This window comes from Harpia harpyja, chromosome 10 (assembly GCF_026419915.1).
Source record: "Harpia harpyja isolate bHarHar1 chromosome 10, bHarHar1 primary haplotype, whole genome shotgun sequence".
NCBI classification, from domain to species: Eukaryota; Metazoa; Chordata; class Aves; order Accipitriformes; family Accipitridae; genus Harpia; species Harpia harpyja.
In genome coordinates this window covers 6094519-6122136 of record NC_068949.1, presented here as the reverse complement: position 1 = coordinate 6122136, position 27618 = coordinate 6094519, and the positions used below count along the sequence as shown (strand labels likewise).

General features: G+C 44.7%; 1 protein-coding gene across 1 annotated transcript; it reads right to left on the bottom strand.

Moving 5' to 3' along the window:
• Positions 1–123: 123 nt before the first annotated feature.
• On the bottom strand, positions 124–26322 carry OIT3 (oncoprotein induced transcript 3). Its single transcript, XM_052800098.1, has 9 exons — positions 24738–26322; positions 20663–21037; positions 20062–20172; positions 16026–16148; positions 12961–13083; positions 8021–8181; positions 6979–7394; positions 2421–2520; positions 124–928 (listed from the first exon to the last, which is right to left on the bottom strand). Exons 1-9 carry the CDS (start codon positions 24799–24801, stop codon positions 743–745), a joined length of 1659 nt encoding a protein of 552 aa, XP_052656058.1. The 5' UTR covers positions 24802–26322; the 3' UTR covers positions 124–742.
• Between the last annotated feature and the right edge of the window lie 1296 nt (positions 26323–27618).

Here is a 27618-nt window from a genome sequence, read left to right as displayed (position 1 = left end):
GTACTATAGCACTTACAAAAGGCACCGCATTTTTGGTGGGGGGAGAAGGAGAAAAATAATGATACACTAAATGCAAGAGAAAACACTTAAACTGCATGCAATTATCAAAAGACACTAAAAAAATTTGAGTTTTATTAAATACCTTTTACTATTTAAAAATAACATTTAAATGTGCCTGTGATAGATCTGAGCTTTAGCTGCCTGTAATGACAACTGTTTTATAGCTCCAAGGAACTTACACATTGAGACATATATTTTTATACATGTTTTTATTAACAGTCATCCAAAATCTCAGCACATCCAAATGCTTCAGCATCATTCACAGAACTGCATAGCAAACACGTTCAGCTATGATACTATTTGTATTGTCTGATGAAAGAAGAGCTTGAATAGCATTTGTTTAATCAAGGACAAACAGTCCTGTGAAGCCTGCAGGTGGATGTAGGGAAAGACAAAGTTGGGTAACGCTTCAGGCCTGCAAAGCAACAGGGTCCCTTCAAGTGAAGGGCTGTTTGGAAGAAATGCAGGTAAAACCAAACTGTTCTGCGGTCCAGGTTGCACTCAGAGGGCTGCCTCGTGTGCCCAACATACTTCACAAATAATCATCACACGGTTAGAGAAACAGGTCCTGAGGTTCAAGCGGGGCTTTACCAAATACCTCTTGTTTCTCAAACAACCATGAAAGGCGGCATTGATAAGGAAGGTTGGTCTCAGGCGGAGATGCTGTTCCAGTGGGTGGGTGTTAGTCATCAAAATCGATTCTGATGGGGCCACCTGTCAGGATGTGGTTTGCCACATGAACAGATTCCTCCTCCTCCTCTTCCTCCGTCTCAGCCGACCTGCGCACCCGTCTCCGGCAGCCCTGGGCACAGCGAGAGCTCTCATCCAGTGCCCCGCACACAAGGATGCGGCAATGCAAGAACACCTCCTGGAGGATGGTGAGACAGCAGGCCAAGTCAATGCACAGCTCTGGGAATCAGACTGGCAGTGCTGCCAGCTCTCACAGAGCATGAGTGACATCATTCCCACAGTACAGCCATTTCTGTCCCTGCACCAACAAGGTCCGTATCCACCATTGCCATCCACAGCCAAACTAGCTGCTCCATCTGTTTTCTTATCTGCCCATGAGATGGCACATTTTCCGAAGTGCCTGGCTGAGATCTCAGAGCATGGCGTCTGTCTGTTAGCCAAGGGCTAGACAGGGAGTATGAAGGCATGAAATGATCTTCCAGAGGAACGGATGAAAATGCCAGGATTAAGCTTGGAAGAGCTCGCATGGACTGGTAGGAGTAGGCCAAGAATGCATGAAGCCTTACAAGGAGATGGACTGATAGAAACGTGAAAGAGAATTTGACGTGAGCTGAGAAAACATAAAGCTAGGAGACTGAGGGGCAAAGGAGGAAAACGCAGGTTGATGAGGGACTAAGACTAGTAGTTGACGGGAAAAGTAGAACACAAAAGGCAGGGAGACAGCTGCCTTTTCTTTCTGCACAGTAAGGGCAGTGACAGGATTGCTGCTCCCTGCCCTCTAAATGACAAGGAGAGTAAGCAAGATCCCTGCAAGCAGCAATTAGGAAAGCAAATATTTGTGACTGTTTAGTCAATGGTGAGGTTTGAAGCAAAATCCATCGCACAGGCTGGGAGGATGCAGGTTGGAGGCAGCAGTGGCAATCAGACAGCCGAACGAAATCTCTGAATTTTGAAAGATCTCATCCATTTTAACCCTATTGAGGCTTTTCAGGAGCTGGAGCGGCACCTTTATGCCTTCTGGAGCAAGCAGCACTGGCTGAGCATAACAACAGTGACTGAAAGACCTGATTTCTTCTAGCACAGACAAGGAAAGCTATTTGGATTAGGAAAATTGCATTATCCTTCAACTGTCCTCCCACTACAAAGCTTCTGTCCCAGAGTGCCACCAGCCTGGATGGCCTGGTTTCACATTGAATTAAACAGTATGGTGGCCTTGTATCTGGAAAGCAGGCATCTGTACTCACAAGAGCTAGAGAAGATATAAGGTTGAAGAGATTCAAAACTATAGACTGTCTTGTTTTAAAGGTAGGACACTGTGTAACATGCCTAACTCCCCAGGTTTCTGTTTGGTGACTGGGAACACTTTTCTCGCCCAGCATACAAGGGTCCACTAAGACTACCCTGGAAAAAACAATGCTTTTAACCTGTTACGGCATTGATGTTCCACAACTGTCCTTCATATTCTATTTAATTTTAGTTGTTTTTATCACTCTCTCCTAAAGTACCTGTGTCAGGCTTCTGAAAGACACAACTGCTGGAATAGGCACAGCAGCATCTGCCTTGGGCCAGCCATTCCTCCCCTTCACACTCTAATACAGTCAACTCTGCACTGAGACTCTTCGGTCAGATCAGAGCTGATGCAATACCAAAGAGGTGTGTTTTTAGCTTACCTTGTTGTCTTTGCCCACAAACTTGAACACGGGAACCTGGAAATGCTTGGCAAGATGGTCCTTTGACGTGTACTGCTTCACAGAATCATCAGAAACGCAGCTGAGGAAAGCAGAGGGATAGGCCTTTAATGGTTTTCCCAGAAATGGAAAAAAAAAAAAGAGAAAAAACATCCCAGCCTATTTAACCAGAGAAAGAAAAGGAGGGCTTGGCTCTCTCAAGCTAAGCTACCATGCATGTTACTTCCTCTTTGGCCACCGGAGAAAATTCGGGAATGATGGGGAAAAACAACTGCAATGATAATAGCATCTCCAGACAAAGAACAGCTCAGCAGCAGAGAGCTGGCAGGATGCGGTCCAGTCCCCTCGGCAGAGGGACTGCCAGAAAGCTGCAGGCAAGTTTGTCCTCATTTCACCTTCCTGTGCAACAGTCTGCAGTGATCAACAGAACTGTTATACAGTATATAATGTATTAGGTACTTTCCATATACACGTATATATGCACATAAATCATGTTTAAAATGAAGAAGCCTGTACCCACATTACTAAAATATCACAGATGATGAAAACCACAACAATCCAGGTTTACTTTGCTTTACATCATTTACATTTTTCTTCTTGCTGGACTTGGTCGGACAGCTCAAATTCACTACACTAAAATTGATAATTTCAATTTCTCCATCACTAGCAACTATATGATCATGCAAAAGGTCACAGAACTGCAAGAAAATAAACTACTTGTATAAAAAGTTACATTTCAGGTGCAGTCAATTTATAAACTATTACAGCCTGTTTAGAGTTTGACAGAGAAACAGCAAGACAATAAGTTATGGTGACTTGATAATTACTGCTGCCTGTTGCAAAGCCTTAGGCATTTTGAGAGGCCCAAATGCTGCTGTTATATTGCATTACAATGCAGCATGTCCCTTCTAGCAAGTTAATTCCAGAAATGTGGACTTCGTAAGATATAAAAAAAAAAACAAAACAAAACAAAACAAAACCCCAAAAAAGTGGTGGTGGAAGAGACAAGAGGTAACGGTGTGACAGCTGAAAGTCCTACTCTTGCAGCAACCTTTAGCTTCCATCTTTACATCAGAAATATGTAAGGTATTGTCAGAAATGCTGACATTTGACACGTTCAGCTATCAAACAGCAGCAAACTCCCCACCTATATGTAGCTCTGCTTTCACTAGAATGTATTTTTGGAAATCTCTATGCTGTTCGGCTGAGTCGGTTCCGTGGGCAGCAGCCTACTGCAATCCCTCCCAGAATCGCCCTTCTGCTACATACAGTAGAGCAGTGTATGTTCATGCCAGCACGAAGCATTGGTCTGATCCTAGCATTATTTTCACCACCATGTATTTCTGTATCTTTTCTCAGCCAGTGGAGGTCACGGTCTGAAGGGATATCCCTGTCTGCAGTGTTTGTCTAGTTAACTCGCCTGGGAGGCAAGTACAAAAAAACATCTGAAGGGGAGCTAATAAATTAACATTGTGCATCCAGAAAAATTGACATAGATTCCTCCCCCTTGAGGCCAAACACTAGACTTTACTAAGTTGTTTAGCATAAAATTGCTTTTAGAAGTAGCATTCCTGAAAGCATCTGATTGTAAAGAATGACAGTTAAAGACTTTCATAAGTGACTGGCCAAGCTTTGGGGCCATAAGGTCAACTCAGGCATGTCCTCATTTGTGAGCATACGAACTGTCATGATTCTTGGATACTGGCTCAAAACTGACTCCTAAATCCCAGGTTCTCCAAAGGTCCTCCACACCAGTGGCAGGAAACCTACTGGTTTGGGGCTAGGGAGAAGGAAAATGGAGTAACAACAAGGAGGAACCAGGGATACATGGAGCACCTACCATGGCCCTAAGCATGCCTTACAGAGGGTTCCAACAAATGCATTACAGCATGACAGAAAGAGCTCAGAAACCTCCCGAGTCACAGGGACGAGCCTGTTTGCATTGCGTGTGGGGGCCATACCATGTCCCACCTTCCTAGGAAACCCCTGACCCTGCTTCCCACCTTGGAGAGGTGAGAAAGGGCAGGGAGCACAGATATGGAAGGAAAAAGGGTGACCCTGGTTGGGATAGAGGGAAAATAACCCTTTCCTGTGCATAATGTGCTTAGGTTAGGGGAGAATAAAGTGGCTGTGCCATGGGAGCTATGCTCTGACTCTCTTATTGGGGGGTTGCAAAGTAGAAAGGATGACTTGGAGAATAGAATAACCACCTCAGCCTACAAACAAGGGGCAGCCTGAGGTGTAACAAGAAGAGCCTTGCAATGGAACTACCTTAACCACACCATGCTCAGAAAATCGCAGCTCCTCACACATCAGATTACAACGGATTGCCCTCAGTGACATGACCTTGTTCCGGATGCCCCATAGAGCTGCAATGTTTATCTCCTGTGTAATCGGTCAAAGCCTTTTATTTATTTTTGTTTTGAGAAAAGGAGGAACAAGATCAGAAGCAGGAGAGCTGCTTTGGGGCTGGCTGGCTGGGCTAGCAGCAGTAGCAGCAGTACAGTGTATTACAGAGACAGCGGGGAGGGATCTGGGAATATCCTGATTTCCAGCATGGTCACATCAGCATAGGGAGAGGGCTGAGGAGTCCCACAGAAGGTGACTCCCACCTCTTGCCAACTGGAGATGGCAGGGGATTTACAAGGAAGAAAGCAGGAGAGGGAATTTTCCCATCCCTCCATCTAAGGTATATCCCCTCAAATTTACACAGTGTTTCCCTCTAGAAGCTGCAGTTAACTCCTGCAGGTCTGATCCTACATAATCAAACTGATTTAGAAATCTCATCTTTATTGCCTTGGGCTTTTGGGGCTGGGTTGATGGAAGGAAACTGGGTTATTACAGTTCCCTGTTTGGAGCAGGGACAAATCAGCAGTGTATTCAACTAATTTTACTTTTTAATTGCTGCAAGCACACAGAGAGACAAAGAACTCCAGTTAGCTCAATAGCACATCATTAGCCTTTGGTCTAAGTGAGTGCTTCAATTTAAATACAGCACAGCGCACAGGGGTTGGCATGTCTGGGGACACTGGGGCCTGCAGTGATGGCTGGAGAGCAGAGCAGGCTGGATGAGGCTCCAGTCAGCCAGCTCCAGCCCACTTTTCCTTTCGGTGAAGTTTTAATGCCCTCTGCAGGATAACAGTACCAAAGGGGCTGCTAGTGCCGTAAATCCTCCAGCTAGTGCTGTGGTGAATTCAAGAGATGACATTTTCTGCCTTCTCCTTTCTCTATTTGGCTCAGGTTTTGGCCAATGTTTTGAATCCCATCATTTTCACTCATGGTAAGAAATGAATGAATGTTTGGAGCCTTGACTCTGTGAAGGGTCCACAGGAACAGCCAAAACAGGGAGTCAAGAAATCAATCCTTCCATTACAAATTTGCCCAAACCCCAGAAATGTCAGGCACAGAAGGACTGCAGCCTAGGATGGAGGGAGAGCAAGCTAATGCTGAAACCTTTGTCAGAAGGAAATTCAAACAGTATTTTTGTGTACTGTACACTGCAGAACGCTTTTGCTACAAGACAATCACATGGGACTTGTCATCACCAGCTGTAATGGTGGATGATTTAGCCTGGCAGCTGAGGAAATAATTGTTGTCCTCATTAGATGGTTTGGCAGACAGAATACAGGACTCATATGAGTACAGTCCCTTGACTGTCAGGCTATGACACTTGGGTACATCTTAGATATTACTTTGGCTGGACTTTCTTCCCTAGAGGATAGCAGACTGGTTCCCAACTGTGACATTTCCACAGCATTGTCTGGTTAAGCTCCCAGGCACTGCTGGATGCAAACACTCCACGCTGTCATGTTAGCACCCAAACAAGTGTCTGAAAACAGGGGTCATCTTAGGAGCCACAGCAGAGCCCACAGCAAGGTTCCCCAAATCTCTGATGCAAAACCCATTACAGTGAACCCACAGATCCGCCCTGAGTTTTTTACTAGCATATCCTAGAAGATTACTAACCCCAAACACCTCAGAAAATTACAGCCAAACTGAGAGACCCTAAGCTTACTGCACTGACAGGCATCAAAGAGAGAGCAAAGCAAGGGGAGCTCCAGCCAGGACCAGCCATAGAGTCTTCTGGCTCATGCTACAATAAGGCCATTATGGGAAAATTAAGAAACTTGCTCCAGTTGCTGTGGTAGCTGTGTGGCAGTGGCACACAGCCATTGGGAGGTTCTGCCGATTGGTTTGGCACTCTACAGGCTGGCAGAGAGAGGATATCAGGAAGGATATCTTTTGTACAGGAGCCAACTCAATTATCCACAAGGCTAGTTACAGGGAAATATGTCCTGTAAAGACTGCACTTGGAGTAACCTCTTTCACTGCCTCCCACTGTTTCTCCCAATCACTTTTGATGGGACAGGTGGTTTCAGCTTGATGGCTGAAAGGCCTGGCTGCTGGTCATTGCCAGGAACACAGCAGTTAGGCTGCTGTGGAGAAGTGATAGCATTTCCTGCATCACACAGGCAATGCAACTTAGTCCCACTGCCAATGACCATCTAATAGCCAGCAAGAGCGGGAACAGTGAACTCACCCATCTTGAATCAGGTAGTACTTCAGGATCTCATCGATTTTTGAGGTGGGAGTGGCAAAGCAGCTCTCTACCAGTGTCTCTAGTCCATTGACATGTACCAAGGGTTCAATCCCAAAGTACAGAGAGTCCCGAAGCTTGAGGGTGGGAAGAGCACCCCTGTAGGGTTCATCAAAGTCTTTGTCTTTGAAGATCTCAAGAGTGAAGGGAAAGATGCCCTGGTTGCGGCTCATGATTTCCAAGGGAGAGTTCTTGAGGTTGGGCACATAACCTTCAGAGATGGTGTACCGGCGTGGGAACTCACAGGTCACCGGGATCAGCAGCTTGCTGGTGCGGACAATGATGTCCCCATTGCTTCCTGGAGTCTGCTTTGGCAAGCCGGTCACTAGATTGGTGGCAATGATTTTATCATTTATTACCTGCAGCAAAGAAAGGAGTTGAAGGGAAAGGGGACATCATTGAGAAAGACCTCTCTGAGTTCAGACTAGCAGCTGAGTTTACCTTTTTCAGGGAACTCGGACATAAACTAGCCACTGAAAGTCCAGCTTGTGAATTTATATGCTGCAACCTGAAAGATGTTCATCTTTACCTATGAACTAAGGGCCTCTATCAGTTTGCTGTCAACTTTGATGCACTGTACTTCTGCATGAAGCAGAGGAATTTGCTTCCAATTGCTACCCATCTGCTAAGATGAGCTTTCTGGTTCCTTACCACTGCCAGCATAACCTTTGAAACATTATCGGGGGACCAGATTCTGTCTCAACAGGAGGGTGAAGAGTGACACCACTTGCACTTTCTGCACCAGAATGATGGTTAAGCTGCCTCTGTGAAGTGCTAGGTGAGTGGAAAGCAGTGCCTGTGCTGACAGACAAGCTCCATCCTACTTTAGGATGCCACCCCAGGCCTAGTCTGAGGCCAGCTGCACGGCAACACAGTAAAGTGTTCTGATGGTAGAGCTAAATCAACTTTATTCCCCAGGTAAGCCATAGCCAAGTCCCTGAATCCGAGAGACCCCACGAGACAGGAGAGCAATGGGTATACATACGTCTACAACAGTGCCGCAGGACTTCAAGGAGAAATGGATGTTGACGTGAGTGCCATTGGATACTCCTTTACACGAAGTGTTGATGAGGGAAAGGTCCAGGCCTCCAACCAGATCCTTCGGGATGCTCACCTCAATAGAGCTGGACTTGCACAGCACTGGAACTACAAGGAAAGTCCCCAGAATAACAGTCTGCATGACACGTCTACCAGGGAGCTGGGGAAGGGCTATACCAATTATTATTGGGCAAAAAAAAGGGGGATCGTATGCTGCATTTATGATTACTGTCTTATGATAGTAATCTAACTACCTATCTTGTATTCCTACCTACACAACACAAACCTCCTGAGCTACCACTACCCCAAATTCTCTTGGCGCAGCAATACCACAAAAGATGACGAAGGTGACCGCAACACTTGCAGCAGAGACTTAGCTATGCAGTATTTCCAGCTATACTTAATACTCAGCACAGGTTTGATTGATATCTTCTGCACTGCTATGTCCTGGGAAGAGCATTTCCCAGATATGGATATCAAATTCACAACACCCCAGGCAAAGCCATTTTTTAAGACCCTTAATCAGATTTTACATCAAACCCAGAACATGTCAAAACAAGGCAGAGTAATTCCATATAGATGCCGAGCTAAAATGGAAGCACCTCAAAATGCCATAATATTTTTATAAGCAATAAACGCAGCTCTGACAAACAAACCCAGTTAGCTCACTCATTCTACCTCCTTCCAACCTTTGAATTTTAATGCAGATCTCCATGTGAACTTTTTTCAATTAAAATTCCATTACATAAGAAGCAGGAGAAAACACAGAGATTGGACAAAATGAAAAAGGAAGAAGAGGGAATAATCTTCAATAAAAAAAGTAATTGCTATATATATTCCTTGGGTGTATACATATCTATTTAGTGAGATACAGGACAAGCGTACTGGTGCATATATTCTGGTCTCTTCTCAGCCAGAAAAACAAACCCCTTGCAGAATTTCCATTTATCATATTTTAAAATTAGATGACAAAACTTTTTGCAAATATAGGAGTTCCTCAAGCTTTTTCCTAAAGTTAATTACAGTCCCAATCCTTGACATTCATCTGATCTGCCTTCCCTTAATTTTGATCATTAATTATATAATCCTGGATTCTGGATCTTGCATACAAGGCACACTGCTAAAACATGCCTTTTGCCCTCCTTAAAAAAATCCTCCTGTCCCAGCTAAGGTACTTGTAACAGCTACTGCATAACTGCAGGGAATATTTTTTTATTAAAAGTTGATCTTTTCAAGGTGATATGCTAAAATGTATGCAGTGTGCCCAAAGCAATATGCTCTCATAATGACATTGCTGGGTTAGAACAGAAAATTAAAGAACTAAGCATTACCTTAACTTTTCCTCCATCCACAGAAGGCGGCAAGCGGGAATAACAGAGCATGTCAAATGGCAAAGCTCACAAGGAGACAAAGGGACTTTGAGAACACAGTGCAATGCAGATGGAGATGAACATCCTTTGGAGAACCTACTGGCTCATTTTGGATTTAAAGCTTCACTGTTCTAGTGACTACTTGATGAATAGGAAAATATAATGGTTTTATAATGGTGTAATTCAGGGCAAGATAGTTTGGATCCCAACTGCAATTCTCCAAAGTTAAGCACCAATTTGGTTCAGGCTATCTCTGTTTCTAAACGTCTTTGGCACAAAGGGGAAGAAAGAGGACACACCCATTTAGCCTTTGCTCTGGCATTGCAGGAGTTGTCTGTGTGCACTCCACCACCTGGGCACAGAAACAAGTGAATGAAACCTGTGAGCAGATCCACTTTTGATTCAAGCCAAATCATTACTATTTGGGAAAACACTCTGGGAAACTCTTAAACTAACTATCTCAGAGTAACTGGTAATTCAAACCACCCTAGACATTTGTACACAGAAGAGTAATCAATACTGAGAACAGTGTTTCAGTTCTACCAATTTAACAGTGGTGCTGCAAGCAGAGAGACTGCATGCATCAGCATGATTCAGCTCTGAGCAAGCCTGATTCCCCCCAAGACGGACTGCCAGCAACAGCATCATAGGGGGAGCTGAAAAGGAGCTGGCAAGGTAGCCATGACTATATGCAGACATGTTGTTCCAGGGCAAGCCATGAGGTCCCAACTGCCAGGACTGAGATGCCCAGCAGAAATGAGTTATCCTCTGGGTGCCAAGGAATCCACTTTTATTCACAACTTCTTGCAGCTGTTCAGAGACCTGCACTCTCCTGACTTGCTGTCCACATCCATCTCTTGCATCCCTGCCGTGGGCTCACCCCAGCCTGTGAGGCTCCCGAGAGCCTCACCCAATCATTGCCAGTCAAACATTTCAGTTCTTCACCCTCATACACTGCAGAGCATCTCTAAGTACTGGGAACGCCTCCTCATTACCGCTTTAAACTCTGCTTTGCACCAACGACTGCAAGTACCCTGACCCTGGTAGGAAGCTTCTGTGGTGATTTCAACGCTCATTTTGCTGTCTGCTATCATTGGCACCATGATCCTTGCCCAGCCTGTGGCTCCTTCCTTGGCTTTTTAAAGTACAGCTGCTTGGAGCAGAGGTTATCTTTTTGCTCAGACTGCTCAGTAGAACAGGCTCCCTGGTGCTGGGAAACCCTGAACCACTGCTACAAACACAAATAAACTACACCACTGTACCCTGCTTAGCTCCGCACAAGGCTTGGGCATGGGAGATGGGAGAAAAGCATTTCACCACCACACTTCAGAAAGAGGTGGGGTACAGGATGGTCTGCAAAATTCGAAATACTTCATTGGCTGGTATCTTTGTGGGAAAATTGTAACCAAGACTGTGATTTCTGTGCAAGATTATTAATGTTTGTTTTGAATGTAGAGACAGTGCAGAGGAGGCTGCAGATCCAATTGCTTCAGACAACTGTGCCTGCCCTGCACTGTTAATTGTACCACTATAAACCTGATTAGATGCCATAAAAAAAAATTGCGTTGTACAGTTCCAGATATATTCTGTCATATCTGCTCAAAATTGCAGACCACTGCATGGGGACATAAATTCATGAAATGCAAAAGAACAAGCAATTTCGCTTTATTAGATGCCATATCCTGAGCCCCAGCTTGGCACCCGGCAGTGCTGCTGCTCTCATTAGCAGCCTCAGAAGAAGGAGAAACACCGGCTGAGAAATGCGTGGCCTTCTAACCCTGCTGGGGTTGCCTCAGGGAGCCAGGATTGAAGAACATTGCTCTTTTCTGGCCTGTATCCGTCACAGACCTTCAGTCAGGAAGTATAATCACAGCTCTTGGAAATCCCCATCTCCTCCTCTCTACCTGGTTCTGCTGGAGCAGTTAAGCACTACTGAATCCCAAGTGTGCAGTGCTCACCCTTGAAAACAGTGCCCTGCATTTCTAAAAAGCTTAAAAAGCAGAAATTTCATCAAGTAGAACCATTCCAACTTACTCTCTGAGGCATACCTGCCCTGTTGGCTACCATGAAGTATGGATCTGTTCCTCTCACTGATGTCTGGGCACTTTGTAACACATCAGACTACAGGAGATTCTGAGCACACCAGGTAACACCAGCTCACTCGTATTACCTAAAGCCCAAGTGAATTAGCCCATGACAGGCTCCCTTTTATTGCATTTTAGATCCTGCCCTGGCTGTGGCCTGAGTCCAGCCCATTAGCAAATTCCCATGGAAATGTCTGAAAGCAACCACACAGGTTCTTCATGGGCCCACCAAGGCAGAACACATGCAGGGAGCTGTTAGGTCTGTCTCTACCAGGGCAGTAGTGTAGCTTCTCCAGCTTTGTGCTGAGCCTGAGAGGTCTGAGAAGCGACCATGCAAGTCAGATGAGGCCCACCAGAGAGCATTACCTCTGTCTGCCTTTCACATGCCCACATAGCTCTCCTCAACACGCAGTTTTGACCAAATGTCCCTTCAGCAGTGGATCATAGTAGACATCTCTGTAAGACACACAGACTGCTCGATGCTTTCAGCACCTCAGGGGCTCAGCTAGCTGTGGGATTATGACAACCAGAAGAATCCTGGGTGCAAGTCCTGGATTGTAAGAAGTCATTGCATGAGAAGCTACAGACCCCTCTGCTTAATCCTCAATGCCCTCAGGAACTTCTCCCTGATCCTCTGCTCCTTGCACTCACTGCTTGCAGAGCTAAATTGAGCCCTGGAAGCCCAGATGTATTTGGAAAGGAAATCTCACTCAGCTCTTGCAACCCAAATGAGGAAACATGTTTATTCCATATGCATGCTATAGGTGCAAGTGAGTTGGCAAGAAGGACTCCCTGTGTACAGGAATGGAGTAAAGTTCAGATGAAAGGTCTTCCAAGGATAACGTTGCCCTTGCCTCTATGCAGCAGAAGCAACAGCCAACTTTCAGATGCTGTCTTGGGCACTTTTCCAAGGGACAGCAGAAACACCTAGTATCAGAACTAGCACCCTGCTTCAAGACATCAGAATGCTTACTGGAATGGCTACCAAGATACTTGGGCAAAAAAATGCCTCTCTCTTTAACCCCGTTCTTGGAAGGGACTGAACCACTTCAGCTGAAATTTCAAAAGCTTAGTTTGAAGCATGGAAAATTTCAGCTCTAATAGCATAAATTTGTCAAAGGCATACACAGCTGAAGCAGAGCAATATAATAGGAGATGTTAAGCAATCTTAATTGTAAGTGAACACTGCCAAAACCACTTGTGATGCAAGATGCACCCAGCTGGGTCCTGCATCTCTGTTCTCCTGCCTGGTAGAAAGAGCAATATCTCCAGGCTCTCAGTTTTGGATGATCTGTCATTAACAACAAAGCTCCGTTAACCAAACTGGAAAGGACAGACTAAGAGAACATGATAAAAAAAAGAAGAAAAGTTCTTTCAGACATACTTTTGGCATCCAGGGAACAGAGGCTGTTGGGGAGATTTTGTTGACCTACCCTGGCAAGTGTGGTTGTCTTCTGACAGAACAAGACCCCTCGGACATTCACATTGGTATGTGTCTTCCACCTCAATACAGGTATGGCTGCAGCCTCCATTGTTATTGTGACAGCCTTCGATTTCTGCAAAAGCAAGAAAAATCAGCACACCCTGCTCCTCAGGCAGCTGTGTGGCAGCTACGTAGGCCCCAACATATACTCCTGGCTGACTAACAAACGGTATGACCAACACAGAGCTCAAAGGCAACAGCATAGTGAGAACTTGCTTCCAAGAAAATGCAGTGGAAACCTATTTTTAATTGTACAATTTCCTGTGTTTGTCATTTCACCATGAAGCTAACGAGGAATTCTGTGGAAAAGCTTACCAAATTAAATCACATGCTATAACTGGCATACATAAGAAGGCTGAATAGGCAATCTTCAGCTTGGCCCTTTCTAACTTCCGAGACATCCTCTTAAACTAAATTTTTATGTTGTTTCGTACTTCAAAAAGGTGGGAGGAAAATCCTCTTAAAACTTCTACCGTGTGGAATCATACTCACTCCGTCAGTCATCACCAGAATTAAAGCCCTGAGATTTGCAGGGGAGGTGTCTTGGGGAGGACAGAGTTGCAGGTAGCCAGCTCCTATTCCCATCAGGGAACACCAGAGAGATGATGTGCTCTTTGCCTGGGGGTTTCCCAGCCGTGATAGAGGTAGGCATACCAGATTCCTGCATCCCCTTTGTAGGCTGAGGATGAAAATCTGCTCATAGGAGTTTGTTCAGCAGGAATTCTGCTAGTTTGTGAGTTTTGGGCTTAGAGGTTGGCTACCCTGAGGTGCATTATGACAGAGAAAGAACAACACAAGTTCATGGTGTAAGGTCAATTCCCCTCCTAATTTTCCCCTATTTTAAAGTGCAGAGTTGAGAGGGCAGCACAGCCAATTGGAGGATTTTTCATGTCTTTTCTTACACCGTTTCTGTTCAGCTGAGGCAATTCTATGAAGATCTGAGTTTTCGTGTAAAACATATTCCTAGGCACTACAGCTGCAGAAAAGAGCCTGAAAGGTCATCCAAATACATTCTGAAGATTTGAAAAGCTAAGACAAGTAAGGCCATTTCCAGTTGTTATTGGCTTTCTATTATAAAGAAAATAACAGAGTATCATGATTAAAAAAAAAAAAATCTTTACTGCTTGATTTTTTAACCCTTTGAGATGAATACTGCTAGATGTTCTCAGTAAAACAATAGTACACATAATATAAACAAATCATAAATACAAAATATTTCTGCCGAAGCCTGCCATCAGAAACGATTGTGTGGTTTTCACTGAGATGTAAAGAAAAGAATGGAAATCCCATACTCAATCCTACACATTGCATGGAAAACAACAGCCTGAACACTCCACATGAGTCAAAGTAATGGGTAAAGCATTATAATGGAAATTTTGAGGTACTCTTAACCCTACTCAGCCTCACCAGCTCATGTAATCAAGCTAAATCTTTTGCATTTGTTCCTTCTAGCAACAGCTGTAAGGTGGCTCACAAGTAAATCACATACTCTAACAGCTCACAAAGCTGAGGGCACCTCTTTAGAAATAAAACTCACTAACAAGACTGTAAAAATCTCTAGCAGCGGTGTTAAACTCTTGAAAAGCACCATCCTTCTTAAAGAAGGGGAAATTAAATGATATATCAAAGGCCCTAAAATGCAACATTGGGAACAGCAGAAACAAACGAGTTTCCAAGAACAGACTATTCCAGCCCTGGCAGAAGACTGCAGTGCTCAGGAATAAAAACTGCCACATAGCACAGCCGGCTTATGTGACACCCCACCAGCTCTGTGCTGGATGTGGAAGGGACAAAGCCCACAGACCACTTTTGGCCCCACGCAGCTTAACAAGTACTTAAAGAGCACGCTGCTCAGCAGCTTTCCCCAGGGAAGTGTCATAGTCTGGATGAGGCATGTTTTAGTAACAGAGCTGAGAGAGGAGATTTTCACAGAAGTGAGATGAAATGTGCTTTGGTATCAAAGAGGGGGAAAACAGGGACAAAAACTGCAGCTTGGGGCCATCTGTAAGTGAACCATAAAGGGTGGAGTCCAGTCCAAAAATACAATGGCAATCCCTCTCTCTCCCTGCACCACGGATGTCTGCCACACAGCAGCTAATGTAAGGTTGCATGCAGGCTGCAGATATATTCAGTTCTGGCAATCAGATAGCTCAAAAGTGAGGCACATCTGTAGCTGTTATTCTTGTCTGAGGCCCCACAGTATCCGTGAACATACAACACTGCAGCTTTGCCTGCGAGGGGGCACAGTGCTCTTCACAGCTGACCACAGAAAACATCAGGCACAAGTCAATTTTTGCTGGGTTTTCATATTTCTGTTCAAAGATGTTTGTACATTGTTAGTGACAACAGATCAAACCTACAATTTGGTCTCTAAGCCCCTGGTAAGCCACCAGTCTAAACTTACAAAGGGTTTTCAACCTGGATGTGCCACCACTGGGAAGTAACTGTAGCAGCTGCACACAGCAGAGCCCACAACTAACCACCTAGAAAAATCAAACAGTCAAAATGCAGCCCTAATCTCAAATCTAGCTTCTGTTTACAGACTGGCACCCCCCCTCCTCATCTCTATCCTGGGAGGCTAAGTGATCCTCATGGTCTAGTCTAATGTCATGACATTACCCCGTACCTAATGGTAGCTGTCAAAAACCAGAAATGCTAAATCTGCCCCTGCACAATTATCATACAAATCTCCAGAGCCAAATCCCAGCACCTCCAGCAATAACTAGTTCTGTGTGGACAACCAATCTCCAATCTTCCAGATTCACTGTTGCCTCTCCCCCCACAGAGATAAATACAAGCAAATCCTAACAGAAATGAACAAGGCAGGGAGAACAACGAGGAGACTCCTCTCCGCTTGATTAGAAGAATATTTCAGTAACAACCCCACTGGCAAGCACAGAAGTGATATGAATGATATTTAATCCCAGCTGCAAGGAGCCAAGAGAGAACTAGCACTGCAAAGGAAGGGGAATGATTTATATCGTTTCCAACAGACTGCGATAGCTGAAACCTCACCTTCACAGGTTTTCCCATCACTTCCCAGCGTGCGCCCGATCCCACACTCACAGCGGTAGGAGTTCTTCAGGTTAACACAAAATTCGCTGCAGCCTCCGTTGTTCTGCTCACATTCGTTTTCATCTGAAAAAAACCCCCCACTGTCATAATATGCCCCCTGGTAAACACACAGCTGGCAAAAAGGGGCTGCTACATGGGAACACTGGTCAGACTGTGGGCTGGCTTTCCTGACCTCATGACCTGGAACAGGGCAACAGAGATGAGTAATCCCACTAAATGCTGAAGACCAATGTCTACTGACAGTAGCAGAGTGTTTTGCCATGCTGTGTCTACCTCAGGAACAAAGCAGACCTGGAGGGAAAAGTCACATGCACACAGCAGCCATTTCAGAGTGAAGATGGACACAGTCCCACTGGGAAACTTCCAAACTGATTCCACACGCTGGGGAGTTCATGTTTTCATTTATCTTCTCATCGTAAACTATTCTCCACTCCACTCACAAATACAGTAAAATGGAGTTAATGTGACTTCACTGCATGGTAAAATTAGGTGAGGACCAGAATCAGTCGAAAGTAAACCCTATGTAGTTTTTTATCACACCTGCCACTGCTACACGTGGCCAACTATCCTACAGCAATTTTAAATGGTTCACCCCTTATTTCAAAATAAAGACACAAGAATGAAAACCAGCTGTAAACATATAAACAAAGCTGAAATCAAACCAAAACATTTTCATGAACCTCATGAAGCTTTCCCAAGAAGAGACATGTCATGAGAAATTTCATCATTTTGTCTTCTTGCCCCAGCTCTGGCTGCTCCCTGCAGCAGGCAGCTCAGGTGTTCTTGCGGAACAGAAATGTCAACTCACCATGGTGAGACCTAACCAGGGCACTGGTGCCACACAGGCCATCACAACCATTAGCTGCTCAGACTCTCTGTACTGAAGATGAGATGAAGAGTTCAGTTCTGAGCTACTCCCTCTGGGGACTCAGCTCCTCGCTGCCTCACAACAGCCCTCCCTGCTCGCTCCTCTGCAGCCTTCCACAGAGCTGTGGCTCCTACCTTTCCAGCTCAGAAGAAAGGGAAGTGCCTGAGCCGGCATCTCACAATTTCTGGCGCGAACTCTGGATAAAGGTTGCAGAATAACCTTGTAATAGGCCCGGACTGAGTTTTTATAACCTAAACCAACATACCCATGAACAGTACCTGTGTCACATTTCTGTGCTGGCTGCATTCAGCTCTAGATTAGAGCCCTCCAGGGTACTGAGGGTATTTATTGAGGAAAAAGCACAGCAGATGCTTTTGAATCTCTTGGTAAAGCTCTGAAAACTCCTCATAATTTTCCGTTTTAAAGGGTAAAGCTCCTCTATGTCTGTCTGCCTTTTTTTTTTTTTTTTAAAGGTACTTTGTTCTCTGAGATTCTCATTCTTCAACCCGATTTAATCTCTGTGCAAAAAGTGCATCAAACAGAGAATGGGGGACAGTCATTGCTATTGCTGAGCCACAAAACTAATGATTTCTCTTAGGCAGGCCAGAATGCTAAGGTTATCAATCAAGGTTCACATGGGGTTTCACCAAAACAGCTTTGAAGTTACCATTTACTAGATGTTAGACACTTAAAACCAATAAAAAAGAAAAATACCATTTTAAGCGACGTGTCAGAGATGAGGTCTTAGGTATAAGTGGTCCCACACATACACAGTACCCACAGCTTGCAGCTAGTGGTGGTGTCTCCTTCCGCAAGCAACGTGAATTGAATATTTCTAGCCAAAGAAATGGCTGGTACCCTGGCTGCTTTGGGAGGCAGGAAGCATGTCCAGGAGACACACAGACACTTCCCTTTTCACATATGTGACAGGCTCCACACTTTCCCTTCTAACAATGAAACTAAAGCTGCTTAAAAACAGAGGGTGAAGAGGGAAAGGGCTACTGGCAAAGGCATAGAGATGCTGTTAGAAAGTTCTAGAGATTGGCTTGGTCAAGGGCTGTACCCAGCAATTCACCTTGCCAGTCCTCAAAGTTCTACAACACACAGCAGATCTGTCCCTGCTCTTCCGCACCAGTGACAGCCAGCACTTCTGGGACGCAGGCTGGTTTTCTTGAGACTGGGAGAGCACTAAAGTGATTTTAACCATGGCTTAGTACAACATGGATCCAGGTATTCAAGAGGTCAAAGGCAATGCACTGAGTTGGTGGGTCCATGACAGAAAGTCTAAGACCTCATCTAACCCCTAAGTAAGTTTGCAAATGAAAATATAACTTAGGATCAGCAGTTCTACTCTGGGATTCAAAGCATATGATGTACTGAAGAGAAGTCAGCCTAGCACAGGGAGGTTCACAGACAAGACCTGCTTAGCATTACTGCAGCATCTTCAGCCCCTGTCTTAGGGTGAGCTGGGAAAGGAAGAATATTCTCCATATAGGAAAGGCTAATACAGATTTGTTTGGTTTCTCAAGAAGGCTGGCACAGTTACTCCCACAGATGTGATTGTGCAATTACTCAGCACAACAGAAAGTCATTAGAAAGATGAGCAAGCCATACAACAAGAGAGGCTGCAGATAGGTAAACCAGTGTGATTATTACAGCTGAAATGTTGTGCCATCTGGTTATCATTAAGAGAAACAGCAGTACAGAAATCCTGCCTGGCCTGGCCATGGGGGGATGAAGGCAGCTGCAGCACCCGCAGACAGGCTCAGGAATCCTGCATGCCTCCCTGGTGCAGGAAATCCTTACCTGTGAGCCTGCCACACATTTATTGAGTGCTGGTGCTTGTCAAAGATGCTTCTGTGACTAGAAGTCTTGCGCAGAAGCAGCCAATAAATGCTTTTAATTAGCTGAGAGAGCTAAGTCAGCCACTTGGCTGCAGAGATGTGGAACAGCTTAAGCAAAACCCTTCTGTAGAATTGTAAACCTGCAGCAGGGCCAGGCTGCTCCCTCCACAGATTGTAATGACTGTGGCCCCTACCCTGATGCCCACAGACACAAGGAACATGAAGAAAGAAACCACCCATGCTCACTTTGTCAGCTGTAGTCTGTACCGAAGAAACTAATCTGCCACACAGCCTCCTGGACAAACTCTGTTTTCAACTTCTCCACCAAATGAAGTCACAAGAACAAAGATGAGATCCCACTTCCCCTGAACACTAGCACCCCTTCCTCCCTCTACATCACTTCTTCCTATCCATCAGTGTGGCTCTGCAGCTCCCCAGCAGCCACCCCTTCCCAGCCCCTTGCATTGCCCCACAGACCATCTTCTTCCTAAGACCTCGCAGTCCAGGTACTCTCCTCCCAGCACCACACAAACTGCCACAGCCATCCTCTCCTGAGAGGTTCATGGGGATTCCCTCACAAATCCCTGAAGCCCTCGTTCTCTGATCTGCTCTCACTTACAGCCCTCCACCTCCCTCCTGGTCATCCTAGTCTCTGCCAGTGCAATTACCAAGTGCCAGCCCCCTGAATACCACCTTGTCATGCTGCCTAAAGCCACCGAGGCTGTGCTGCAACTTACAATCCCTTGGCTCTCCTCAAGCCACAGGCCCTGGACAATGCCCTACAAGGGCAGTACGTACAGTGAAGCTTAGTGTGTAGCCCTACACCAGCCAGCAAAACTTTTCTTGGAGAAAAGAGACATTCAACAGAGTGGGTGAGAGAAAATCTCTAATGACAGACTGCACAGCCATTCCTGAATACCAATGAGACTGTACTGTGATCTTGCAAAGAGACTCTGCTACTGACAGCGAAGCTGCTGCCTTCAGTGGCTGGACCATGCAGAAAGCAAATCCAGCCTCTATACATGCGTAGCTCCAGGGGCACCAGAATGTATTCAGTCATGGGATGTCATATCTCACCCTGTGGGGAGAGATGGGGAACCACTTACAGAATCAAAGATCTGTTCTAGGCAGCAAGGGGAAAAAAACTCCTCTCAGAATACTTTTCCTTTTTTGTACTGCTTTGTAAGACAATAGATTGAGACATGAGCAGTGAAACAAAGGGGAAAGAAAGCATCAGTAGCTGACAAGTTATTTCCACCCTTACCAAGACATGTCTGTCCATCAGGTCCTAGTGTCGTCCCTGGGGAACATGTGCAGTCACTGGTGTCCAGGCAGGAGCCCTGGCAATCCACCACATCACAGATGTCATAAAAATCTAGGGCATGACAAGAATGTTGTCAGCACAAGCCATTGAGCATGCAAACGAAAACACTGTATTTGTACCATCAGCTTCATGCCCTGTGTCTAGTCCATCAGTTACAGACCTAGCCCACATTAGTAAAGCTGAACCACTGAAGCTAATAAGAAACAATCTAGCTTAATTACTGTAAGTCAGAGATGCAAATTTTGGCTTTGGTAGCATGCCAAGACAAACCACAAGGCCCACAGAGAGCATTAAATCACCGCAGCCAGGTCAGCTATGGAAGAGTTCCGCTGGCTGAACAAAGGCTAGAATTCACAGAGGTGAAACTGTCTAATTGATTTCATATAGACAGGCCACCATCTGCACTGCATCACCTGACATGCCTCTGGGTGAGAAAGCCAGAAACCAGCCACCACCTCTCTCAGGGATATGGATGTTCACTACCACTCCTGCATCACAGGGATGAAGGGATTTCAGAAAAGCGATCTCGGCAGTTACTTACGCCCACAGTATGCATGGAAACAAACGCTAGGCTTGGTTAAGTGATACACGTAGTACCCGCCCGGACACGCCTTGACATCAATCGTGGTATTCCAAAGGCAGCAGTTCCCATTGAAGCTGGCACAGGCTTGGCGTGGGACAATGCCATCCGACTCTTGTGGGTGGCTGCCATTCAGCCAAATGGGAGCATGGGTGCCACAGTGGTTCTCCGGGATGCAGAAGGTAGGCATAGCATCGCCAGCCATGCCAGTGAAGCGATACCACTCCCCATCAATCTGACTGTCGCATGTTGGCTGGCCGTGGGAGCCATTTATCTGATGATCTGTGTTCCTCCAGGGCTCATTCAGGCTGATGTAGGCAGAGCAGGGGTCCAGGGCTGAGACATGCAGCAAGAGACAAGAGAGAACATCTGGTAGATATCAAATCAAGTTGTTGACTGATAATTGCAATGAATGCAAAATAATTTCTTTTTCTATTCCTGACTGAACAGAATCCTTGTGATAGATAGAGATCCCTGGGGAGAAACAGCGATACCAGCTAACTAACCGTCTTATAGAAAATTCTGACAGCTCGGCTTAAACGTCTTGGAAGAAAACGTAAATTAACAAAGCTCTCACAACATTATGCAAGTCTGATTTGCTGTTTAGCTGCTGTAGTGTATGACAGAGGGAAAAAAAAATAAATAGGGAAATCTGAGGTCCAGATAGCAATTTTGCCATAGGAAATACATCCTGGGAGCACTGGATCTAGCCTAGGACATCCACCCGTTGTTCAAGTACCAACTGAGCATCTGCACGCCCCTCCTGAAGTCACTGGTAACTCTCCCACACGCTTGGAGAAAAGGACCAGACTTCAAACAGGTTATGCAGTGTCTCTCAAAATCCATCCGCAGCCAGTGTCAGCCCTCACAGTTGAGCTGCCATAACCACAAGTCAGAGATCACCTTGCAAAGCATCAGTTACAGATGAACTGCAAGATATGCAACAGGAATGCTACATTTAAGGTGTACAGAAAGAAAATACTCCATTTCAATTATTAGATCCCTATATAATTGTAAGCAATCTTTAAGCATAATTTATCAGCTCCTACCCATTTCAGGGTACAATTTTAAACAGCTAAATATAAGAACTGCTCTCCCAGGTGACAGTGAAGTTATCTATAACCCAGCAGGCCATCTCTAACCAACAGTGTATGCTTAGAGAGGTAAGGTAGGAGAAAGAGACCCTGCTCCATTTACCTGTGGCTTTGTTCTCCATTCTCTGTCCTACAGCTATGTACATTTATGCCAAGGTGAGTTGAAAGAGCTGTAACTCAAATCTGTGCACCCTGTAAAATTCTGCAGCGGAGTGAGAGAGGTAGCAGCCCCCTGTATTTAAAGATCCACTTAGATGTGCCCTGGTCTCCTTCAGAGACTCTGTCCCCCACTTCCCTCTCTACCAAATGCTAACCACCTCTATGATTCACAGTATCTAGTGTGGTTTTGTGTGATGTTGCCACCTCCCTGCATCTCAAACAGCTTCCCCATATCTTTTTATTTATTACCTTAAAATCTAGAGAGCATGAAGGTTTGAATCAGGGCCTTCTGGGGAGCAAAATGTTCAACTCTACACAGTCATGTTCCTTGCAAGCCCACAAACCCTCCTGATCTCCACAGGAGATCTTTTGTTTGTGAGGGCAAGATATAAACACATGGACCTCCTGGTATGTGCGTGTCTGTTCATGCAGTGCTCAAGGAGCATATCCCTTTTCAGATGCCTTTCTGAACCATCCGCAAACAATTAAAACCTAAGAATACCATAGGGAGAAAAAAAATGAAGAATTGAAGCATTCATTACACTTTCAGTCTTCTCCCAATTAACCCTGATTTGGCAGCTTCCTCACTGAAAGTCCAGAGGTTTCATTTTCACTTACATTTAATACCTGATTAAGCACTACTTACCCATGACTAGCTATTCCCTATTAAGCAAAATGAATGCTAATAATGTCTTGAGTAAGGAAAATTGATTACCATTTCCTAGAATTAGGCTAATAAAACCAATCATTCTGATTAAATGCATCTCAGACTGGAATACCTTCTACTTGCCACATCACATTTAAGTTCTAAAATTGCTCTCTGTTTTGTTTTAAACAATAGGGCAATACAATTTGGGGGGGGAAGACATTATATTGTTTCTATTAGAATGCTCTGGATGCAGATAAACTTTCTTGGTTCATTATTTTGATTTGCTTTATTGACTTTAAAGTGGGAACTACAAGTGCTTCAGCGAATGGACTTCAAGTCACCCTTATTTAGCTCATCCTCTGTAAATATCCGTCCCATTGACATGCGATCTCGTACCTTCTCACAAATGTAACATCTCTCTTGACAAACATCGTTACACCTTCCTCAGCCGTGGACACATTTTGTTTGGCCTCAAATCCAGCATAAAAGGCAGGAACAGCTGCCATAGTCATGAGAGTGCTGCAGAGCTGCAAGCTGGCACAGGGAGCGCATGTCTGGGTTACAAAGGGAATCTCTAGTGCCATAATTCACAAGATATGCAGAGGAGCAGATTCACTCCCACCACAACCGGCCTAGTTCTCCCGAGCAGCAGAGGGGGAACGCAGAAGGAACTCTCTGATGAGATTCACCAGGCAATCCCTCATGAGCTCTCTATTTCACCTGCCTCTCCTTGCCTCCCCCCACCCACAGACAGCAGCAGCACTGTTAAATCCCATCCTCCAAAAGCTTTCTTGACTTCTTGCGATAGGAAAAGATGGATCCTACCTTTTCTTTGCACGCAGCTGGACAGAGCTTCCTCTGAGCTTCCTCAGTGTAACTCACTTGGTTTCCACAAGATGATTTGGTGTGGCCTTAGGGTGAGTCACTGACTAAGATTAAAAGGTTTTTGTGCTGTTAAAAGCCAAAAGAGGTGAAGCGAGGAATGCCCTGTCAACTTTCCAGCTGGGCAGCACCAAAAATACACACTCTTATTAGCTTTCATATAGTATAATTAACTTTATGAAATATCCTTTGTAGACACACTCTGAAAACACTCATCTAGAGAGATCACATTGTCTCCTAAACATTCAGAAGATAATTTAAAGACAAAATTTACTGAGATGAACATGCAGTGGCTCACAGGGAGCCAGAAGACGGCATTTCAGGGGAATGGGGTAGCGCACCCTCACATCGTTCATTTCTCTGAGAGCTTCAGACAGGAGTGAAGGAGAGGCAAACAAGTAGAAAAAGCAGACAGTGCTCTTCCAGACACTGCAGACCCTCATGGCCACCCTCGGACTGCCAGCACTGCCCCAAGCCAACCTCCCCACAGACACAAAGCAGTCTTTAACAGCACAGTTTATTGAAAACTAATTTGAATTTTTAAGAAAAAACTCCACAAAAACATAGAAGCAACCAATGGACCTCTCATCTCCTCCCCAAACAATGAAAGCATGGGAGTTTTGGACAAGACATATAACTCTTCTCCAGCTTGCTCCGTTTTTCATTTTTCTTGGCTTAATTTTTTCCTCCCCAACATTTCTTGCGTGGCCTGAGCAATTCAGCCTAACAAGTGTTAGCTATGAAGTAAAGCTTTACAATTTGTAATCTTGATGATATCATTAGTTCTCTAGCTGACATGCTAGCATATATATTGGATGACAAATCAGACTCTGGCAAGCATTCATAAGCCCACCATTCTGCAGAGAGATTAATCCCATGTGTATTGTGTAACTGGAGGTCTCTGCTCTGGAACGACTAAGCAATGAAATGAGCAGCACTGCATTATGACACTAAATTCAGTTAAGATTTGTCAAAGGAGCAGGTGAAAAAGTAGCATAATATCCACTCAGTCTCTCCTCCAAAGGGAGAGCAAAATCCCACAGTGCCTTGGCAGTAGAGATTCTCCCAGTATGGAAGGCTTCACGCTCTGTGACAGAAAGATCTTTCTAATTGGAAAGAATTTCACACCACCTTCAAAGAAAAACGATATTTCTCACGTCTTCCAGTCTTTCACCTAAGAACACCAAGGCTCAGCACAAACCTTAAAGATGGCAAACAGAAATAAGCTTGAAGGCAATGCCTCTTTACTCACCCATCAGAGACACTGGCTGCAACTGGATGACAAAGCAGATAGAAAAAAACAAATACTGGAACATCCCACTCAGCCAAGGAACAGTTACCACTCAAGTAACAGAGGCTTGAAAGCCCTTGCACACGCTGTGGGTCTTGCAGTCCTCCTCTCAGTGGAGCTTCTGACCCCAAGCTTTCCGAAGAGCAAGTGTGATAGCTCTCCTAGAAGTTTATCAGAGGAAGAAGCTGAAGGGATGTGGGGTACAGCTCCAGCCTTGACCTCCACAGAGCAGCTCTGCCCCTTATTGACAACAGAGATGTACTTACTGATCAATCTTGTTTTTTGGACTCAACCCGCTATTGTTTTCTAGCTTGACTGCCCCACAGTGACACCTCCGCTATCTTATCTGGAGAAGAATTCTAACCAGGGACACCCAGACATCCTGAAGGGATGGAAAAGAAGAACAGATGGGTGCTTGTTGTTATCTCCGCTCCTTCCACAAGTCATACGACTTCATGGCTCCCCACAGGGAGAAAACACCAGCTAAAGAGCCTTAACTGCAGGAAATAGTGGCCAAAGGAGGAGAACTGACCCTTCCGAGCAGAGATTGCAGATGAGTGCTTGGAGCAGAGCTACAATGGAAACATCAGTCAAAGTGAAAGACTGGTGTCCCACAGGGAAATAAGCTGTTCCTATGCTACACAAAGGCCCTTTCCACTCCTGATCACACAACCTGACCACTGCAGCAAGATTATCAAACAAAGCAAATAAAGATGTTTTTCTGCAGCAGTCTTATGATCCCTGTCTTTAAAAAACACAAAAACAAACTAACAATCAAGAAACCCAACATTACTGAGTTAACTTCCATGCAAAACTGAGTAATTGAGAACCTCTGCCTTACTGGTTCAAACCAAGGTTTTGGGTTGAGCTGCAGGTCATAACCACAAGCTCTGGCTATAGATGAGATGTAGCACACTGAAATCTGTTCTCTACTAAAGCAAACCAAGCACTATGACTGGTAGTGACATATACCAAGAACAACACGAATAAGCAGAAAGGGATCTTCCCTCTCATCCCACTAGCTGTAGGTCTTATTATAAAGAATAGATTTAAAGCTCTGTTTTTAACATATACGTACGTATACACATCTACTGGTCCCTCCCTGCTTATGAACAATGGCCATACAGTTCTCCTACAGGAAATAATTTTCAGGCACAAAGTTCTCCATCAGCAAAGAGTACAGCTAAGCCTGCAGTAATTGCACAATCAAGCAAGTGAAGGCATTTCCCTATTTCCTTTGCACCTTGCATTTCTGCAGCAGACTGGCGTAATGAATAACATCAAGGCTGCTGTGCTAGCTTCAAACCCTAGTAGGAAAAGTATGGCTCTGTTATTTTCATATTGAGTTTGCAAGAGACAAGAAGTTGGATATTTGCCTGCTTTGTAGAGATTGTACATTACAGAAAGATCTCGAGAGTCTCTCTCTGTCTGGGTGTTCCCCTGGCAGTGAAGTACAATATGGTGCTCTGCTCCACCCCAGCAGTGGAGTCTTTTTCAGTAGTGAATGACTCTAAGGAAAAACAAAAGAAGCTTTATAAATGACTGTCATTGCTCCCACCAAAAAAACCCCAACAAAACTCTGTGGCTATATTGTGCTGACAGCTGTGCAGTACCAGAAAAGTTTTTTCAACAACAGGAAAGGAGAACAAATTCACTATGCAAAGCTAGCAAGGCAGATAACCCTCAAAAGGTGATTATCTGAATTCCCAGAAGAGAAACTAAAATTGAACGGAAAATAATACAGCAAGCCACAGGAAGTTATATTTTGCCATTTTCATTGAGAGGTTGATTCATACTTAAGATCCTGGGTAAATAAAACTGACAAGCTTGAATTGAATTTTCTATTTGTGTTAGACGTGTATATTTCTCTGAACCATTTCATTACCAGCTACTTTTTTTTTTGTAGGTGGTATATTAGGCCTCACACTAGTAATGTTTTAACAGTCATATGTAAGTGACTGGCAACTGACAACTAACAAAGGGAAATTAACTACATCATAGCAGTTTTGAGCCTCAAAGACATCACAAACAGGCCCTATCAAGTTCTCCGAAATGGATTAAAACAGGAGATGCCCCAGCATTCCCAGACATGACACTATCCCAAATCACTGTAATGTCTAGTTCAAGGAAACAGTCTAAGGCTGGAAAAGATTCAGTGTGCTGCCTCTAAACATTTTTGGGATCCACAGGAAAGACAAAGGCCATCTCAGTCTTCCAGAAGAAGCACCAGCAGAGCCAACTCTTGTATCAGGACTTTCTCTTTGCTTTGCAAGTTATCTCAGGTGACATACATAGCTCCAGTTCCCCCACAAACAATAGTAGCCTGTATTAGCATAGGCCACTGCAAATTTATGCCTCAAGGAGCTAGAGGGGAAGGGGGGAAAAAAAACCAAACAAAAACCCCTCCTCCAAACAGGCCCTCTAGGAGAAAGGATACAATGCTAATGGAGTACTCCAGATGCTGTAGTGTTATCAATTAATATGTATAATATGATTGAAATAACCAGGGAGCTGGTAAAGTCCTGTGTACAGCCCCCATCAGTTAATCTTTAAAATAGGGAAACAGTAACTAGACATGATTTAGGGTTTAGGAACTAACTATCAGACAATGGGGCTTTATGTTTATATCAGAAAAGATAATGGATTGTGGTCTGGTCAATAAACCTTGAAGAACCACTTGGAACTACCAAGACTAGGGAATAAGTAGGTAAAAGGTAATTCCTACAGGGGGAGATTGCGACCACTGACTCATTGACCACCTACTCAAAAGATGACAATGAAGGAAGAAGACAGAGTAGCATGCTAATTTACATGAGGGGCGAAGAAGAAAGAACCAATCATT

Bases quoted from the DNA above. Each gene is read 5' to 3' on its own strand.
- OIT3 (XM_052800098.1), bottom strand. From the start codon at position 24,801: ATGTTCCAGTATTTGTTTTTTTCTATCTGCTTTGTCATCCAGTTGCAG. The intron at 20,173-20,662 runs GTAAGTAACTGC...GTCATGCCCTAG, and splicing joins TTTCCATGCATACTGTGGGC to ATTTTTATGACATCTGTGAT. The intron at 929-2,420 runs GTAAGCTAAAAA...ACCATCCTCCAG, and splicing joins TTGTGGGCAAAGACAACAAG to GAGGTGTTCTTGCATTGCCG.